Genomic DNA, 21,103 nt, shown 5'->3' on the forward strand with positions numbered 1-21,103 from the left:
GAAATGAAAAACCATGTGTGTGTGCTCAGTCGTGTCTGACTCATGGACTTTAGCCAGCCAGGCCCCTCTGTCCATGGGGTGTTCCAGGTAAGATACTGGAGTGGGTTGCCATTTCCTCCTCCAGGGGATCTTCTGACCCAGGGATCCAACCCTTGTCTCCCACATCTCCTGCATTGGCAGGAGGATTCTCTGCTACTGCGCTGCCGCGTGGGAAGCCCATTTTAAGAGCTAAAATTTACTCACTTAGCACATACAGCATGAAAAGCACTATTTCAAGCACTTAAGGTGGACAGACTTAGATATCGCCTTTCCAAAATGTTCTGATTAATGGGGAAATTCTTGCCTCTATGAAAAGAGTTCATTTCTATAAACTATGAATTGAGGTCAGGGAGTCCAGAACCAGTTCACGAGCTATTTTGCTTCACCCCACACTAATCATGAAACAGGAAGAGGGTTTAAGCTCTCACTCTCAGTTTCCATATCTGAAAATGAAGACGACAGCTTATCACCAGTTGATAGGGTTGATGGAAAGATGATCTGAGATGAAGTAGTAGAAAAATTTAAAAAATCAAACTGTTTCTTTTAACAAGCCAGAAACCGGTTTTTAGTTCTACAAAATTATCTTGATTTTTTTCTTCTCCTGTTCTGCATTTAGATGTTAGGAGCCACTTGATAAATATGTCTTCTGAATTATTTTAATGTATTTTTAATCATCCCATGCATATTTCTGAAAAAGCAAGACTATCTATGTTTCTAAGGGTTTTTCTCCCTTTAATTCCCAAATATTACATAGTAATTGAAAGAAAACTATAAGTCATAGTAAGAGAACAAAATAAAATAAAAATTGTCCTGAACAGTTGATATAGAGATGGTCAGAATTTAAAATTACTTTTCATACTACCCCTTCTGAAATTATTTTTTTAATGTATTGTTTCCTGTTAATTAACAATTTTCAAAGAATCAGCATATTTGTTTAAAGTATTTCAATAATTAAAAAAATATTTGTGCTCAAATAGCTCTGTCTTTATTTTCTTTTATTGAAAATAAAAGAAATTATTCAATTATGTTAGATTTTAAATAAAATGCCATCTTTCTATCTTTCCAAACCCCACAGAATTTCATACTTTGGAAATTCTGCAGAGAACAAATCACTTCATTCTGAAACCAGAATTTGCATGGAGAGTCACCTTTGAATGTGTCCAACATAAGATCAGGGTGGATCAGAATCAGTTCCCAACATCTGCTTGATTATCTCTAATCAAGAGACACGAATACTCAGACTGTGTGCTCTAGGGGGTTTTATTGTTAGAAAAAAAGATAAATCTCTACTATGGAAAAAGGCAATTATTCTGCAGTGTCTGAGTTTATCCTCTTGGGACTCACAGATAATCCAGAACTTCAAGCCACTCTCTTTGGTGTATTCCTAGTAATCTATTTAGCTAGTGTCCTGGGTAATCTTGGTTTGATTGTGTTAATTCAAGTCAGCCCGCAGCTTCACACACCCATGTATTTTTTTCTCAGCCATCTGGCTTTTATTGATTTTTCTTTTACTTCATCTGTCACCCCAAACACCTTGGTGAATTTTCTGTGTGAAGTTAAAAGTATAACATTTTATGCATGTGCCATTCAGCTGTGCTGTTTCATCACATTTGTAGTTTGTGAACAGTATTTGCTTTCAATCATGGCCTATGATAGGTATGTTGCCATTTGCAACCCTTTACTCTACGCCATCCTCATGCCTAAAAAACTCTGCAATTGGATCATTGCTAGCACATATGCTTATGGATTCATTGTGGGTCTTGCACAGACAGTCGCAACATTCCTCTTGTCTTTCTGTGGCTCCAATAGGGTCAACCACTTCTATTGTGATGATGTTCCCTTGGTCGCACTGGCTTGCTCTGACACTCAGGTCAAAGAGCTGATGCTCTTAATCATTGCTGGGTTCAACACCCTTTGCTCTCTACTGATCGTGATCATTTCTTACATCTTCATCCTCTTTGCCATTCTGAGGATCCGTTCTGCTGAAGGAAGGCAAAAAGCCTTTTCTACCTGTGTTTCCCATCTCACCTCCATCACCATATTTTATGCAACAATCATCTTTATGTACCTGCTGCCCAATTCAAGTCATTCTCTGAACACAGATAAATTTGCTTTGGTGTTCTATGTGGTGGTGATTCCCATGTTAAACCCATTGATCTATAGTTTGAGGAATCAGGAAGTAAAGAATGCACTGAAGAGAATTATAGAAAAGTTGCATTTGGCTATCAAATAACTGAAAAATCAAGGACAGGGAGGAATCAGAGGACTTGGAGTTGTGGCTTATCTAGAGTCAAAATGCTGATAAATGATAGAGCCAAATTCCTCACTTCCAGTGTTCATATTTACTCAATATGTCTTATCCACTCTGTCATTCTTTGTGATTTGCACGTGAAAGGCATTTTGTAAATTTTGAGATGTTAAATTGTAAAAGGAGAAAGAGACAGACAAACAAGGAAAGACAGAGAGAGAAACAGAGATAGAGATATCTTAACCTGTTTGAAAAGACATCTTTATAATTAAAGAAATGGAACATAGGGCATAGTGACTTTGTCTGAATTCTGTGTCATATGGGTCATACTAAGATAGACCAACATTTGGTATCTTATATTTCAAGTTTGCTGCATAGATAATCTGGAAAATAAGGCAAAGTTTATTTATTTATTTTTTTCCGTTTATTTTTATTAGTTGGAGGCTAATTACTTTACAATATTGTAGTGGTTTTTGCCATACATTGACATGAATCAGCCATGGATTTACATGTGTTCCCCATCCCGATCCCCCCTCCCACCTCCCTCCTCATCCCATCCCTCTGGGTCTTCCCAGTGCACCAGCCCTGAGCACTTGTCTCATGCATCCAACCTGGGCTGGTGATCTGTTTCACCCTTGATAGTATACTTGTTTCAGTGCTATTCTCTCAGAACATCCCACCCTCGCCTTCTCCCACCGAGTCCAAAAGTCTGTTCTATACATATGTGTCTCTTTTTCTGTTTTGCATATAGAGTTATTGTTACCATCTTTTTAAATTCCATATATATGTGTTAGTATGCTGTACTGGTCTTTATCTTTCTGGCTTACTTCACTCTGTATAATGGACTCCAGTTTCACCCATCTCATTAGAACTGATTCAAATGAATTATTTTTAATGGCTGAGTAATATTCCATAGTGTATATGTACCACAGCTTCTTTATCCATTCGTCTGCTGATGAGCATCTAGGTTGCTTAAGGCAAAGTTTAATAGCAAGACTTTTCCCCCCAACACTCTGAATAGTCTTCCTAACACTCCTGTCCTTGCATTCAGCTCAAAGAGTAGCACCAGCAGAGCCACCTTGACATTGAGCCCTTGGTGACACCGATCCTGACACTGTGTCAGCTTAGTTCACTGGAGCTCTTTCCTGCCATATAACTCCTTGCTTGTTCTGTATCAGTTGCGATTAGGAACACAGACTCTTCCTTCACACAGTTTGGCTAACAATTTTAGTTTTTCCAAGTAATAGCTGTTATCTTGGGTAAATTATTATATTTCACATCTCTTTTTCTTGTTTTCTTCATCTACAATAGTAATAGTTCCTTTGTCCTGGACTGATTGTGAAGATTAAATAAGATTATGACTATAAAAGGCTTACATAGTTAGTAGTACATGCCAAGCACTTCATGAGCACTGACTATTACACCTAATTAGTAACAAAATTTTCAGCATTGTTATTGCATGCATAGCCCTTTTAGAAAGAGTTGGCAACGTGATTTGCTTTATTTTAAAATAAAAAAATGAAAATATAAAAGCTAACTAGTTATTGTATTGTCATCATTAAAACAATTTCATTCCTTTTCATTTTTGTTTCAAATTGATATAAATGACTTTTTTAAACTGCGCATATTTGAAATGCTCAACTTGATGAGTTTTGAAACATCACCGCCGTGAAAACGCTGAGCGAGATTGTCCCTTCCCCCGAGGCTCCTCCTGCACTGGCCCTGGGCAGCCGCCAGTCTGGATCCTCTCACTGTGGGCTGCTTTGCGATTCTTCCACGCATGCTGCATGCGAAGTTGCTTCAGTCATGTCTAACTGCTTATTTCCTACAGTTTTATATAAATGGAATCAACAATACGAACTCTTTAAGACAAAGACATTTCATATCTCAGAAGTGCAAACAGCTTCATGTTGAACATTTGGCATGATTATTCTCTGAAAGTGCGTTGCCCACACCGCTGGGATGCCGCGCAGCGCCCACACCACTGAGCTTTCTAAGGCCATTCCACCTCCCATGCATGCATGCTGCCAATTCAGTCATGTCTGTGTGATCCCGTGGACTGTAGCCCGCCAGGCTCCTCTGTCCATGGGGTTCTCCAGGCAAGAATACTGGAGTGGGCTGCCATGCCCTCCTCCAGGGGATCTTCCTGATCCAGGGATGGAAGAGGGGCCCAGGCTTCTCCTGCATTGGCAAGCAGGTTGTTTACCGCCAGCTCAAACTGGGAAGCCCATCCTACCTCCCACTGCCCCTAAATCTCATCACAAATGCTTTAATTAATTGTGTTGGGGTATAGTTGCTTTGTAATATTGCATTAGTTTCCTGCCATACAGCAAAGTGAATTAGTTACACATACACATATACCCCCTCTTTTTCAGATTCACTTCCCATTTGGGGACCACAGAGCACTGAGGAGGGGTCCCTGTGCCCTACAGCAGGTTCTCCTCAGTTATCTGTTTTATACACAGGAGTGTGTATAAGTCAGTCCCAACCTCCCAATGCACTCATGTATCTTTCTTCCCTTGGCAATCATGTTTCTTTCCTATTTCTGTAATTCTATTTCTGTTTTGCAAACAAGTTCATCTGTACCATTTTCGTAGATTCCACATAAGGGATATGATACATCTGTCTTTCTCTTTCTGACTCACTTCACTCACTTTGACAGTCTCCAGGTCCATCCCTGTTGCTGTTAATAGCATTGCTTCATTCTTTTTTATGGCTGAGTAATATTCCATTGTGCATATGTACCACATCTTCTTTATCCCTTCCTCTGCTGATGGACATTTAAGTTGCTTCCATGTGCAGGCTATTGCAAATTGTGCTGCAATGCACATTGGGGTGCATGTATTCTTAGAAATTACGGTTTTCTTCAGATATATGCCCAGGTGGGCTTCCCCAGTAACTCAGCTGGTAAAGTTTAAAGACCTGGTTTCAATCCCTGGGTGGGGAAGATCACTGGAAGGAGGGCACGGCAACCCACCCCAGTGTGCTTGCCTGGAGAATCCCCACGGACAGAGGAGCCGGGTGGGTCACAGTCCACAGGTTTGCAAAGAATCGGACGTGAATGAACAACATGGCAGCTGCAGTTTTATTTACTTTAAGGAACTTCCATGCTGTTCCCCACAGAGCTTATACCAACTCACATCCCCAGCGGCAGCATAGGAGGCCTCTTCTCCATACCTTCTCTAGCATGCATTGCGTGTAGATATTTTGAAGATGGATAGACATTTCTCCAAAGAAGACATATAGATAGTAAAAAAAAACAAAAACAAACCAAAAAAACCCCAAAATATGCTCAATATCACTAATTGTTAGTGAAATGCAAATCAAAACTACAGTTGGGTAGCAATGACAACCCACTCAAGTATGCTTGCCTGGAGAATTCCACGGACAGAAGAGTCTGGCAGGCTACAGTCCGCGGGGTCTTAAAGAGTTGGACACGACTGAGCGACCATCACTCACTCACTCACTTACCTAATTGGCCATTTTAAACTTATTTTTGAATTGCCATTTTAAACTCAGTTTTTCTTTGTTTTGTGAGCATATTTGAAACTGAATTTTTTTGGTTCTTCCATTCCTGCTATTAAAATAAGTATATATTTTCTTGAAACAAAATGTAAGCTATTTTTGTTGCATTTAGTAAGGATTGCATTAATAAAATATTAATTTATTTAGTTCCAAACTTTTCATAGTTAAAACAGAGATAAAACCAGTTGAAACTTCTGTGTGTCTGGTGCTGGATAAAACTCTTTAAATGAATGGTATCAGCTAATTTTTATAACACTCTACTGAGACTGCTATTTAAAAAATACAAAAGTCAAAAACAGTTTATGCAGTTCTTTAAATAGCATGTGGCTAATAACTAGAGAAAAAAATGAATTTAATTTTGTTAAAACAGATTTTTAGTGACTATTTTAAACATTTTTAACTATGGTGTCAGAGAAGACTCTCAAGAGTCCCTTGGGCTGCAGAGCAATCAAACCAGTCAATCCAAAAGGAAAATATCAGTCCTGAATATTCACTGGAAGGACTGATGCTGAAGCTGAAGCTCCAATACTTTGTCCACCTGATGCAAAGAGACGACTCCTTGAAAAGACCCTGGTGCCGGGAAAGTTTGAGGGCAGGAGGAGAGGCGGATGAGAGAGAATGAGACGGCTGGATGGCATCACCGACTTGATGGCCATGAGTTTGCGTAAGCGCCAGGAGTTGGTGATGGACAGGGAAGCCTGGCATGCTGCAGTCTATGGGGTCACAAAGAGTTGGACAGGACTGAGTGACTGAACTGCTTTTGAACATTGATCCAAATTCATTTAAAAACTAAATTTAAATTATTTGCTTAATTAGAAAAATAATTTGAAAGATAGGTGAGCCTGAATCTGGCATAATGAATGAATCTTTCATGGGGTTCACACACTCTGGAAAAGAAAATGGAGGGAAAAGTGACCACACTTGGGGCAAAAGCTCTTTTCCTTTATCATTTCTTTGCCTTCCAGTGATGTTAATTTCAGAAGTTTCTGAGAATATTCCATCATCTCCCAAAAGCTAGATTCTTAATAGTTTCTAAAAGGTCTAACCATATTTCACTTCTACACTTTGGTGTTATTTGGTCCCTTTGCTATTACATAACTGCTTTGGCTTAGAATATAAAGAAAAGATTTTAACAGCTCTGAGGTACAAGTTTTTCATGTAAGTTGAGATATTCAGGAGAAATGAACTCTAATGGTCCTCAGCCTGTATATTACTTATATAATAAAATATCAACATCCTATGCTTAATTTAATTATCTAAAAACCAAATTAAGTGACAAGAAGAAGGTCTGAGGGAAAAAATCAGTCTATAAATATATAATCACTAATGGTTTTTCTTCATAGATAACACTGTAATGTTACTATGAAGCAGTCAAACTATATTAAAATGTGGGCTTCTCTGAACTAATATGTAAATAAAAATATAATTGAGGGAATATGAGGTACTTACAGGTAAGCAACAAAAAATTAAACTCATCAGAATATTTACATTCTAAACATTCTTGAAAATCTAGTACTTTTACAACAACTTAGTTTGTTAAATTAATAAATCATACTTAAAAAAATTTAACTTCATATGTTTTCTACTTATCATTTTCAAAAGGGTAAGATGGGTTAAACCTCACTTTCTTTATTTTGTAAATCCTGATTTTCACATTGCTAAACTTAAATGCATGTGACTTATTTCTTAGCATTGGTAAGAGGATTAAATGAGTTGATAAAATTCAAAATTAGGCTAAGCAATAGCAAGCGCTCAATAAATGTCAGGTATTTTTCTTCTTTTTCTTTGTTGCTAGTAAATAAATTGTATTAGTGAGTGATGGTCTTTGTTTAAATATATCACATAAAAATAAGTTGTAAAGAAAGTGTGCTGTCCTTTTTAAAATAATTCAATTGTCACTCAAAAAACTGAAGAGAATTGAGAGGAGCTTGATTTCTGTACCAAAGGGTCTGTTTTCTTCCTCAGGTTAGGGTAATTTTCTGCCTTTTAAAAATATATATATACAAATATATTATTTTTGAAATTATTTCCATTATAGGTTACTACAAGATATTGAGTATAGTTCCCTGCTACACAGTAAACCTTTGTTGCATGTCTATTTTTTAATTAGAAATTTAACATTCTATTCAGAGTAAGTCAAACAAGTAGAATCAAATGTCATACATTTTTTAGTTAGGCAAAAATTCATAATTTTTCTAAAATACAACATATATATATTATTTATATAAGGGTATACAAAAGCTTTTCTATTACATTTGATAAAGGTTTAAGAAAGAACATCAAAAAAAAAAAAAAAAGAAGAAGAGATGGAGAAATTGGAAAACATAAACTAAATGAAATGGGAGCACTGATTATGAAATAGAAAAAGTGAAACAAACTAGGTAAAAGTAAGAGATCACCATATAGTCCAGTTGTTTTAAAACATGATTGTTCATTAGAAACATATCTGGAGCTATGGAAAGAAAAATACCTCTATACCATTATTTCTTCAAATACATTTTCTGCCCCATCTCTCTCTCTTCTCTTTCAAGGACCCCTTTAATGTGAATCTTATTATACTTGATATTGACATGAACATTGATTCCCTCTCATGTATATATATACATATCTTTTTAAATGTCAGTTATTATATTCAGTTGTGTTGGTTCTTTCTTATATTTTCTGTCTCTGTTGATGTTTCTCACTGAATCTCTCCATTCATTTTCTGAGTTTGGTGAGCCTCCTTTGATCATTTCTTTGAACTCTTTATCAGGTAAACACTTATCTAAAGACCATTTCATTAGGGTTTGTTCTGGGGCTTTATTTTGCTCTTTTGTTTGGAACTCACTCCTTTGTCTCCTCACTATGTCTGACTTTTGATTTCTGTTTCTACTAATCAGGCAAAACCTCTCTCCCCTTGTCCTGAAGGAGCATCTCTGTGTGGACGCATCTCTTTGTCTGCCGCTTGTAACTGGTGACTCTGGCTGGTTGACTCCAGCCAGAGTGAGTGACGCCTGCGATGGACCTGGGAGTGCTGCTCCTAGGACTGCATAAGAATGTGGGTTTTGATATTTTAGCTGAGGGGATGATGTTTCACAGCACAGTTTTAAAGGTCGCACAGAGTGTATGTGTCTGTTTAGGAAGAAGCTGAATAACATAACTGTTGATTACATGTGAATTTCTTCTTGAATGTCCCTGAGAAAAGTCAGGATTACTTTAAGAAATGACTGCTAATAGTAAGGGATTAAAATTCTGTAGACATGAAAACTCCAATTAGTGTTTCAACATTGCTATTGTAAATAATCATTGGATGCAAAAAGGTAAAGTGAAACTCCAAAAGAGCAGAGTTCCTCAACTGAGGCATTAAGATTCTTTAGGTTTGAACTTCTTTACCTGTGAAAGAGAAACTTCCTATGTTGTTTCCATGTGTTTTGTATGTGATATGTGAGAATATGTGTGAATATCCATCATATAAACATGTACTCACAGGCATAGTGCAGTGAATAGAAGCACCATGTTCTCTGTCAAACCTGATTCAAAAATCTGAGCATTCATTCAACTCACAAGGTTCCAAACACACCTCATGGCAACATACATGGGTTCCTTACAAATTAAGTGCAGAAGAGGAAACAATTCCCTTGTACAATACACCTCAAGGCTTCCCTATTGGCTCAGGGGTGAAGAATTCAGCTGCCAATGCAGGAGACTCAGGTTTGATCTCTGATTGGGACGATCCCCTGGAGAAGGAAATGGCAACCCACTCCAGTATTCTAACCTGGAAAATGCTATGGACAGAGGAGCCTGGTGGGATAGAGTGCATAGGGTCACAAAAAAGTCAGACGTGACTTAGCAACTCAACAACAACAGCATTACAAACCTCAGACTGTATTTTATATAATGACTGTGACTACCAAAATCACCTTCCAAAATGGTAAAATGATAATATTAGATCAGTAATTTAATTAATTTTTATGAACTGTCAAAATAATAAAAAAAAAAAGCTTAGAATCACTAATTTTAAATTTCATGTCAAAAATAAATAAATAAATAAATAAATTTCATGTCATGATCCTATAAGGGTGATTGAATAGATTCCACTGTAGCCTAAGATTATTTCTATTTGAATTTATATAACAATTTATTCATTTTTAAAATATAATTTCTTATAAACCATGTTTTCCAATTATATTTAAAAATCTGATAATGACACATTTAAATATAGATAACCTATAATTAGGTTTCCCTGCTGGTTCAGTGGTAAGGGATCTGCCTGTTAATGCCGGGGACCTAAGTTCAATCCCTGGGTCAGGAAGAACCCCGGGAGAAAGAAGTAGCAACCCACTCCAGTATGCTTGCTTGGGAAATCCCATGGACAGAGGAAACTGGTAGGACCCCTACAGTCCATGGGGTCACAAAGAATCTGACGAAACTTAGCAAACTAAATAACAATAACACAATGATCTATAATTAGGGCTTCCCAGCTGACTCTAGTGGTAAAGATTCTGCCTGCAGTGCTGGAGACACAGAAGAGGCAAATTCAAGCCCTGCGTTGGAAAGATCCCCTGGAGTAGGAAGTGGCAGCCCACTCCAGAATTCGTCCCTGGAGAATTCAATGGACTTCAAAGCCTGGTAGGGAACAGTTCAAAGTGTTGCAAAGAACTGGACATGACTGAGACTAAGAGTGCAATTTATAGTACCCTTTACTCCTCACTTCCAACTTGTTAAGAAATAAACTTTAAATAGACTTGAATTTGAACTTAGAATAATCTTATTATTAGTTATGTGACCTTAGACAATTTATAAATTATTGAGACCTAGAAGTGAAACCTTACACTCCAGTAGATTTGACACATAGGATTAAGTGGAACTAGGTGATTAAAATCCTGGAAGGTAGTAGAAATCTAACTAACCTTTGTCTTTCTTATTTAAGACTGATAAACTTTTGAGAACTTAACTGATTGATTTTTAGTTACACATAAAAGCATTTATATAACGACACATAGAACTTATGGGCTTCCCAGGTGGCGCTAGTGGTAAAGAATCTGCCTGCAGGAGACATATGAGATGCAGGTTTGATTTTTGGGTCGGGAAGATCCCCTGGAGGGCATGGCAATCCACTCCAGTATTCTTGCCCAATAAATCCCATGAACAGAGGAGCCTGACAGGCTGTAGTCCATGGAGTCACAGAGAGTTGAACATGACTGAAGTGATGTAGCAGGCATAGCACTTACTACAACAGAATACTGTTCTAAGACTTTCATAAACATTAACCTGTTTAACCTTCAAGACCAGTCAACCATCCAGTTCCCATTATTTTGTAAAGTTGGAAAGAGAGTCATGCAGAGTTCAGGTCAATTGTCCCAAGTTTCACAGCTAATGAAGATAGAATTCAAACTCAGGCAGTCTTGGTTCTAGAGTCCTGAGTTCTAAGAAAAAGATGCTGCTACCTTTGTCTGGGATGCATGCATTTGTGTTTGGGAGTGTATTTGTGTTTGTATTTGAAGGTGATCTCAAGGTCTTCAAACGCTACTATGTCCTGAGCAGGACTCAGAATCAAACTGACTTTCCAGAATTGGCCTGGGTCCTTGTAGTACTTATCAGGGTCTGGTGAAGTAGCGATCACATTTTCAGTTTACTGGTAAAGAAATTACAAGCAATGTCAAAAAGGGAAAGACTGACTTATTTTTCTTCTTGCATTTAATGCAATATTATTATTATTTCCTTAATTTTAGTATCTTTAAAGTTTCACAACCTTTTCCCAAGACTTTCTTGGAGGCATCTTTCACCTCTTTGTTTCTTAGACTATAGATGAGTGGGTTCAACATGGGGATCACCACTGTGTAAAACACAGAGGCCATTTTGTCTGTGTCCAGGGAGTGGTTTGACTTGGGCTGTAGGTACATGAAGATCAGCGTGCCATAAAAAATAGCAACAGCCACCATGTGGGAGCCACAGGTGGAAATGGCCTTGCGTCGCCCCTGGGTAGAGCGGATCCTTACGATGGTGGTGATGATGAAGAGGTAGGAGGTGAGGACAATGGAAGACGAACAGATCATATCAAAACCAGCAAAGGCGAAGATCAGAATTTCCTTCATGCGTGTGTCTGAGCATGACAGGGCCAAGAGAGGGAGGTCATCACAGTAGAAATGGTTAATAACATTGGGGCCACAGTAAGTCAGACGGAAGGTGATGATGGTGTGGAACAGGGCAACCAGAAAGCTGTACACATATGGAACTGCCACTAATCGAATGCAGACTCTCTTTGACATCAGTGTGGAATAATGCAGGGGACTGCAGATGGCTACGTAGCGATCGTAGGCCATGGAAGCTAAGAGGAAACACTCCGTGATCATGAAGGTGAGAAAACAGCCCAGTTGCGTTGCACAAGCATAGAAACCAATAGCATTGTGCTCCACAACAAAGTTCAGCATCATCTTTGGAGTGATAGCAGAGGAGTAGCAAAGATCAACAAAGGCCAGGTGACTGAGAGAACAGTACATGGGCGTGTGGAGTCGAGCGTCAAATCTGATCAAGGTTATCAAGCCCAGGTTGCCCAGCACCGTGACCAGATAGATGACCAGAAACACCACGAAGCAGGGGACCCGAAGCTCTGGCCGCTCTGTAATTCCCTTGAGAATGAATTCAGTGACAAAAGTGAGATTAACTTTAGCCATTTAATCTGATGGACTTTTCAGAATTTGTTGTGAGTTGAAGAATAAAAATGACACCTTCTACGGCCTCTGCCAGTGTTGGGGAAGGTGATTGTTAGCATCTTCTATCCGTGAGTCACACCATCTTGTGGGCAAAAGGTAGCTGAAGCTCTCCAATGACATGCCATTCTTGCTCCAGGGAAAGGAATCTATTACTCTCTGAGTAGTCTTCTTGAGCCTTACTTAGCTTTACAAAGCAGTGGTGCTTTGCTTTATGATGTAGAAAATATGGGAAGATGCTGATGAAAAATTAAATAGGATCTGAAAGAAAGCACTTGAGACAACTAATAGTAATATTCCAGTGTTTTTGGTGCCACCAAGGTTTTGGTGCCACCAAGGTTTTCCATGTATATGTTACAGGGAAAACTTACTCCATGTTGGATATATTTCTTTTCTTTAACCTTTGTTTCCTGTTGCATTTGTTCACTGAAAGAATACTGTTCATACATATTGGTCTACTTCGGAAAACCCTGCCCGTCTGCCTAAATGTTAAACCAAAGTGCATTTCTTCAGGACCCTGTTCACCTGTGGATGGCTACAGGAGGGAAGGAATTAACACATCCTCTGCCCAAGGCTTGCCATTCCAGGAGATGATTGCTTTTTTAATTTACTTCTTCGCCCTCCCCTCATCTTTGTTCTATAAAAGAACCTGTCATCTGGACCCTAATTAGGTGATTATTTTGAGACATCTGTCTGCTGTCTTCTTTATCTGCTGGCTTTCTGAATAAAGTCAACATTCCTTGCCTCAACACCTAAACTCACAGTTAATTGGCTTGCCTTGCAGTAAGCAGAGTGAGCTTGGATTAGGTAACGCATGTGGCAGTTAAAAATACATAATAGATAAATGAAAGTACACTTATATTTCCCTGTTTTTCAATTTTGTGTAAGTCCCCAAACCTTTAAAATATAAAAATGATCTAGCATGATTTACTTACTTTTATAAAATAAGTACTTGATGCTATGTAAGTTAAAAGGCAATTAATCAGATCTATGGGAAAATATCATTTTATTTGCACAGGAATTAAAAAGACTTAGCATTATTTTCCAATTCAAAAATTTACCTCATTTTGTAGTTTATTTCTGAGAGATAACATTAATTAAGTAGTCTGTTAGATAATTTATTCTATACTATATGTAGATAAACACCTTTTCCCATAAACATGTGTCAGTGTATTTCAGGGGCTTACAATATCCAAAGTACTTACCTTGAGTTGTAAACGAAGTTTTGTGGAAGTATATATAGTAGTTCTTGATGAATACTTCAGAATAATTACTTGTATTTTGGACAGCTCTGGAAAAATAAGACTAGTTTGTCTGAGTCCAATGTTAGCCTATTTGGATTTTATTTTTGATCCTGTCTTTATTCACACATAGTGGGACCATGAAATATTAACAAAAAAAGGAGCCTTGGGACATTGCTGTGTATAATTCCTTCATATTTCAAATTTTATTTATTAATACTATTATTATTTATCCGTTGAAGTTGAGGACTGTCCGTACAGATACTGTACATAGTGCAGAACGTGAATTCACTTGTGGTGTGGGCTTCCCTGACAGCTCAGTTGGTAAAGAATCTACCTGCAATGCAGGAGAACCCAGTTCAATTCCTGGGTGGGGATAATCCACTGGAGGAGGGATAAGCTACCCAGTCCAGTATTCTTGTGGTTCAGCTGGTAATGAACCTGCCTGCAATGCGGGGAACCTGGGTTCAATCCCTGGGTTGGGAAGATCCCCTTGAGGAGGGAAAGGCTCCCCACTCCAGGGTTCTGGCCTGGAGAATTCCATGGACTGTAAAGTCCATGGGGTCCCAAAGAGTTGGACACAACTGAGCGACTTTCACTTTCACTTTTCATAGTTTCTTGCTAACATATTCTGATGAAATTTCTATCCCATCATATCTGAGTAGCAATGGAGAAAACCCAGGCTTAGAGCTGTGGTCACAGAGTAGGGACTTCCCTGGTGGCTCAGCAGTAAAGAATATGCCTGCCAGTGCAGGAGATGCAGGTTCAGTCCCTATGTTGGGAAGATCCCCTAGAAGAGGAAATAGAAACCCACTCCTGTATTCTTGCCTGGGAAATCCCATGGACAGAGGGGCTTGGTGGGCTACAGTCCATGGGGTTGCAAAGGGTTGGAAATGACTTAGCAACTAAAGAGCAACAGCAACACAGAGAGTAGATGGTACAGTGTGGGTGTAACTGGGTTTGTTTGACTGCAGAGCCCATATTCCTAATCCATCAAGCTATGCGACCCACAATACTGGCAGATAAGTCCATTTTGCTCTGGTATGAACCTAATGATTAGAGAAGTCAAACATGAAAACTGTAGTTGAGCCAAATTTCAGATCAAACTTCTAAAAAGTTTTCTAAAAGTATCTGAAGTACACATAGATATCCTATAGAAAGGAATGAAATACAGAGTATGAAAGTAAGAAATGCAGTTAAGGTGTTAGAGGCATTATGATTCCATTTAATACTGCAGCTCATAAAGCAGAAAGGTTTCTAGTGGAAAGCTAAGTTCCAGGTGGACAGTTGACTATTCACTCTACAAACTTCTTGTGACTCACCTGCTTAGCCATGATTCTGGCTCCAAATGTACTCATTCCAAAGTTGTCTGGGTGATTTAATAGCTCTTAGATCCCTCTGAGTCTAAATTTGAACCTCTAGAGATATCTGAAAGATGTAATATCTCCTTCTCTGTTTCTCTCAAAGTATGATGAGCTGAACAAAGTATACTTGGGATTTGAAGAAAATATAATTATCTATATTCCTGAAGGAACTATACTTCAAGTTTACTTATTAGACAATTTCCACAGAAGCAAAAGTAGGCTGTATTAAAAACAGCAATGTAAAAAGGCCATACACTTTCATTCATTTAAATAAGAACTCAAGTTTTGTGAAAGGATAAGACCAGCATTTAAATTCTGAGTAAATTATGGGAATGTGGGTAATGTCCGTATTCTTTTTAGGTCTCAACTTCCTCAATTGTAAACTCAAGTAAAACATGTTTTATGTTTTAATGAATATTGAATGTATTAATGTATGTAAAGACTCAGTAAACTCTATGATAGTGAATACTCAAAAGATATTTGCTTTAAAAAGGGAAGTAAATCAGAACATTAAAAAAAATAAAATAAACATACTTACTCCAAAAAACTACCTGAAAAACAGAACCATTTCAACACAGTGTCAGACTCTATCTTGGTGAATCTGCACAGGAAAGTAAACGTTATCATTAATGGTGAAATCCAGATTTTTTTTTTCACAAATTTCAAAGTAGAAAATCAACTTTAAACCAATTTCAAAATATGTTTGTGCATGAAAACGGCACTCCCAGCAGTAGACCAACTTCCTGAAAAAGTTATCCGCTGCTTCCGGTCTCTCCTGACCGTTGTCCTTTCCGCCCAGTTTTTCCCACAGTGCTGACACCCGTCCGCTCTAGCTTGTGTGATTATTATATGATGGATACACACAATAAGCTTTTGTCAAGTCTTAGTTAGATCCCTCTGAAATCTGCAAATGCTGTACATTGTCTCACTTCTTGTCATTTATGATACCATGATTGCCTTGATTTGTTTCTTTTTTATGTCATTTTTAGTTCATTCCTTTCGGTCTTCATCGCAGTGTGTGGGTTTCCGGCTCCAGCGGCCGGGCTCGTTATGGAGCTCGGGCTCTAGGAACACGGCTTCGGAAGTCGGAGCTTGTGGCGCGCAGGCGTTTCTCTGCAACATGTGGGATCTTTCCAGACCAGGGGTAGAGCCTGTGTCCCCTGCATCGGCAGGCACATACTTAACCACTGGGCCTCCAAGGAAGCCCCTGTTTCTTTCTTTCTTTTTCTACTTTTTTTTTTTTACTTGTACTAAGGACACTTAACATAAGATCTGCCCACTTTAATTTTTAAGTACACAATAAGATATTAACTATAGACAAAGTGTTGTACAGGAGACCTCTAGAGCTATTCATCTTCTATAACTGATACTTTTCTTTCCTAAACAACTCTTACTGACCCCTCCTCCCAGGTCCTGGCAACCACTGTTCTACCATTTCTTTGAAGGACTATTTTAGATACATTATATAAGTGAATAGTGAGCAATTTATCCTACTCTGACTGGCTTATTTTACTTAAAATATCCTCCAGGCTCATTTATGTTGTCACATATTTCTTTTTAAGGCTGATATTGCTACCTATGTATATGCCACATTTTCTTTTTTTTAAATTTTTTTTTTTTAATTAAAGGATACTGACACTAATTTCTTCTGCAGAGCAAAGTGATTCATATCTGTGTGTGTGTGTGTGTGTGTGTGTGTGTGTGTGTGTGTGTGTGTGTGTGTGTGTGTATATATATATATATATATATAATGCTCGGAAGGGTACAGTTCATGGGGTCGCAATGAGGTGGACATGATTGAGTGACTGGGCATGCATTATGTATATTGCATATATATGCATATATATATATTCTTCACGTTCATTTCTGTTATGGTTTATCACAGAGTATTGAATATAGTTCCCTGTGCTATACAGTGGGGCCTTGTTGTTTATCCATCCTATATGTCCTTACAATTAAAATATATGCAATGGAATACTACTACTGAGCCGTAAAGAAAAAATGAAATGTCATTCGCAGCAACATGAATGGACCTACAGATGAACTGAGCCACTGAACGACAAGAGGTATGGATGGAACATATCTGACAATGAACAGACATGTTAAAGCTGACAGTTTTTATGGAGGAAATTATTGTATCTAATCTTGCAATTTTGTATAGGTTTGAACATTTCCACAGTAAAAAACCTGATTATATGATAATTAGTTTTTTTTAGTAAAAAGATAAAAATCATTGAAAGTCTGTAAGTAGCTGTTTCAGCTTGTGGTTTGAAATTCTGATAGATCTTTATTAAAACTATTATCATACAGGTCAGCAAATCTTCATACATGAAAAAAAATATAAATATATATAAACCTTCAAACTGTCCTTTACAGTTGTTACCTCTGAGCGTGATAGAAAAAATGGAATTCAAAATGAAAAAAATACATATTATAGATGATGTGTGTGTACTTCAAAAAGAAGAGAATTTAGAGATGTACCTTCATAGCTTATTGCTCTCTGGTGTATGTTGGTATAATGAGGGGTTCTATAGTGGGATTCTAACTTGAAGAAAGAAAAATGATTTCTGTGGCTGAGATATTTAAGACAATTTAATGATATACATAGGTATATATGTATGTATGTATTTGTCTATCTAGCATCTATCTGTTATCCTACTACTGCAGATGACACGAGTATCCAAGAATTTTGTTAGACATTCTGAAAGGGACACAGTAATAGTACATCCTTGAGAATTTTAGATTGCATTAACTTTGAAATATATAGCCATTCTGCAGTTTGACCTTGATTCCTGATACTAGCTAATGATTTAATCAGCTGTGACTTGAGACAGATTATTTAAATTATCTGAGCTTCTCTTATCTAAAATATGGGAATATTTTTCCTGCATCGTCATGTTTTGTAAGGAATAACAATATAACATGTGTAGACCTTTTTAGTGCCTTGCTTGGCACGTAATTAGGACCCAATAAATCTTAGTCACAGTTATCATCATTACTATCATTCTACTTGCAATTATTACAGCAGCATCAATTTGCAGTTTGCAAATTCATTTACTGTCCATTAAAGGTTTACTCATCAAAAGTGCCTGGTGTTATAAGTAGTATATTTATTTCTTAATTGGGACTCAGAGTTTGTGACTTTCCCAAGTGTGTGTGGGGAGGTGATTGATGAGCCTGAGTCAAACCTACATCCTGCTCCAAAACCTCTAAGCTTCCCAGTGCGGCCTGCAGTTTGATCTCCCAAAGGAAGATGCTCCAAGGCTGAGGACAGAGTCATCCCTGAGGAGTCAGATGATTACTTCAACACACTCAAACTGCACCCCATATTCATTAATCCTGAGCTGAAACTTTGTTTGTTGAAATTGGTTTCTGTTAATACATCCCCAAGAAAAAGCTGGGAAACATCATTTTAATAAGTCTCCTTGAAATTGATTAAAAGGTAAATTATCAATTACAGTAGGGAATTCTGTTTGCAGGGAAGAGTTTTGTAATAAGACCCAGAGAGACAGTTTCATCACTGACACTTAAGCACACTCTGACTTCAGTTTCTCTTTACTTAATGATCAGTAATTATTCAATTAAAATGACAAGTAAAGAATGGTAGCTACAAAAAAATACATATTTTTCTCAGTTTTCCCACATATTCTCAATTTTTGCAACCTGACTAGAAATGGAAATATTAACCTAATTTCTCTCATATATTATGGGTAAGCAATAGGCACTTGGGAACTTGTAAATTTTGTGGAAAGATACTTCATATTCACTAATGCCAAATAATTTGGTAATAGAATCACTGATTATTTTTTTTTCAAATTCAATGCTGCTACAATTTTTTTTTCATAATTCAGATTTTTAACATATAAGGGAAGGTCCTGCTAGAATGCATTAAAGGATACCAGTGGGTTTAATACTTCCCTGAATTAAAAAAAAAAAATCCTGAAGAGTCAGCTAGGTAAAAGCTAACTCAGATGGGGATAGGATTGAAATAGCAAATGTAAAATATATGCACTACCAATGTGAGATGCCATATACTATGTGTGCATAGTTTGGATTAGGTGATAGTGTGCGAGCTGCAATAATTAGACAAAGTTTTGGTTTCTTCATAACTCTAGAATAGAAATTATGAACCAATATATGATTAAAATGCTCATATTTATGGTTTGATCATTTTCTAGAAATTAGACAGGGCACAAAGATCTTATCACGATGAAAACAAGATATGAAGGTGTCTAATGAAGTCCAGTCAGCGCCAGTGCCCAGCATCCAGCCATGCCCAGCTCTTCGTTACTGCATGAATTGTAACCTGCCAAGCTCCTCTGTCCATGGACCTTTCCAAGTAAGAATACCGGAGCAGGTTATCATTTCCTAATCCAGGGAATCTTCCCAGCTCAGGGATTGAACCTGCATCTTGTGTCTCTGGCACTGGCAGGCAGATTCTTTATCATTACTTGGGAAGCTGTCAAACCAACTTACTCTGTGAAAACAAGTAAAAAACTTGCTTCAAGGAATAAGTCAAATTTGCAGCTTAAAAGTATCAGATAAATAATTGTGTATGTGTGTATGTTTAATACCAGGGTCCCCTACATTGCAGGCAGATTCTTTACCATCTGAGCTACCAGGGAAGCCCAAATAAAAGCTAAAAGAATACAAATGAAGGTATATGTAGAGAATTATTCATGAATAGCCGTATCCTCCTTCGTAGTTAAATAAGAAAGATTGAAACTAGGTATACTAGAAATTAAGTACCAAAAACTGGGTAAAAAAAATAAAAAGCCTTATGTAACTTGATTTAGGAATTAAAAAAAACAACAACAAAAAAGAAAACATAACTAAATGGAGTCATTTTTTAGCCACTTTATCTGTAGTTCCTGACACAACTGGGGACTTAATAAATTATTGTTGAGCAATAAATGAATTTCTGAAAAAGTTTTGGCAGTTTGAGTCCCAATAATACCAATCTCATTATTTTCAAAGTATGTTTCCTCTTTTATGTTTGTTTAATTATTAGTAAAATTTAAATTTTACTAATGATTAATATACAGTTTACTAAAGATTTAATGCTTTCCTGGTGGCTCAGTGATGAAGAATCTGCCTGCCAATAAAGGAGACATGAGTTCAATCCCCGGGTCAGGAAAACCTTCTGGGGAAGGAAATGGCAACCCACTCCAGATTCTTATCTGGAAAATCTCATGAACACAGGAGCCTAGTGGGTTACAGTCCTTGGGGTTGCAAAAGAGTTGGAAATGACAAAGCAACTAAACCACAGCAATGGCATAAAAGCAATAGGTATCAAAGAAAAAATATCATTTCTAAAGAATGAGCTTGTCAAGTGAAAACTATATATATAGTTATTAATACAAGCGCAGAAAAAATGTAAACTCTTAGTTCTGTTGGGAATCTTTATTGAGCCTCCAGTCTGTGTCAACAAATACATACAAAGAGACTGATAAGAGACCAAAACTTCTTCCCACATGATAAATAACAGAGAGGACGAAGAAACCAACTAAAAGTTTGGTATAATGATAAATGATATTGGGAAAAAATGTAAGTTAAAGAAGAGAAGTAGTGTACTAGTAATTAATGCTGATGTGACATTTATGATAATATAGACATGATTCTAGATCTTTTACACAATTTATATCCTTTATATTTACATAATTTACACACAAATTTAATCCTCAAAGCCACACCAGAAGCAGTTACTTTATTTTTGTTTCAAAGATGTTGAAAACAAAACACAGGGTGTTATGTGAATAAGTATTGTCATGGCACACCAACAAAGCCAGAATTTGGGCCTAGAGAATCTAACTTTAGTGTTCTCACATTTCACACTGTGAACGTGTCCAGGGGGTGAAAGATTGAGGTGTCAAAGAAAGGTATCCTAGGCAGAGGGAACAAATGCAACCATGGGGTCTCCCAGGTGAGTCGATGGTAAAGAGTAAGTCTGCCAGTGCAGGAGATATAAGAGATGTGGGTTTGATCCCTGGGTTGGGA

At 37.5% G+C, this 21,103-nt stretch overlaps 3 protein-coding genes across 3 annotated transcripts in view; 1 reads left to right on the forward strand and 2 right to left on the reverse strand.

Moving 5' to 3' along the window:
• Positions 1–21,103, reverse strand: part of LOC122450481 (fatty acid desaturase 2-like protein FADS2B) — a 914,319-nt gene that overhangs the window by 376,479 nt on the left and 516,737 nt on the right. The window lies entirely within an intron of this gene.
• On the forward strand, positions 1,331–2,272 carry LOC122450511 (olfactory receptor 5AL1-like). Its single transcript, XM_043482890.1, has one exon. The coding sequence runs from the start codon at positions 1,331–1,333 to the stop codon at positions 2,270–2,272; it is 942 nt and encodes a 313-aa protein (XP_043338825.1).
• Positions 11,497–12,465, reverse strand: LOC122450487 (olfactory receptor 1038). The gene has a single exon (XM_043482863.1). It carries the CDS (start codon positions 12,463–12,465, stop codon positions 11,506–11,508), a length of 960 nt encoding a protein of 319 aa, XP_043338798.1. The 3' UTR covers positions 11,497–11,505.

This window comes from Cervus canadensis, chromosome 11 (assembly GCF_019320065.1).
Source record: "Cervus canadensis isolate Bull #8, Minnesota chromosome 11, ASM1932006v1, whole genome shotgun sequence".
NCBI lineage: Eukaryota > Metazoa > Chordata > Mammalia > Artiodactyla > Cervidae > Cervus > Cervus canadensis.

Coding starts and splice junctions, on each gene's coding strand:
- LOC122450511 (XM_043482890.1), top strand. CDS start 1,331: ATGGAAAAAGGCAATTATTCTGCAGTGTCTGAGTTTATCCTCTTGGGA.
- LOC122450487 (XM_043482863.1), bottom strand. CDS start 12,465: ATGGCTAAAGTTAATCTCACTTTTGTCACTGAATTCATTCTCAAGGGA.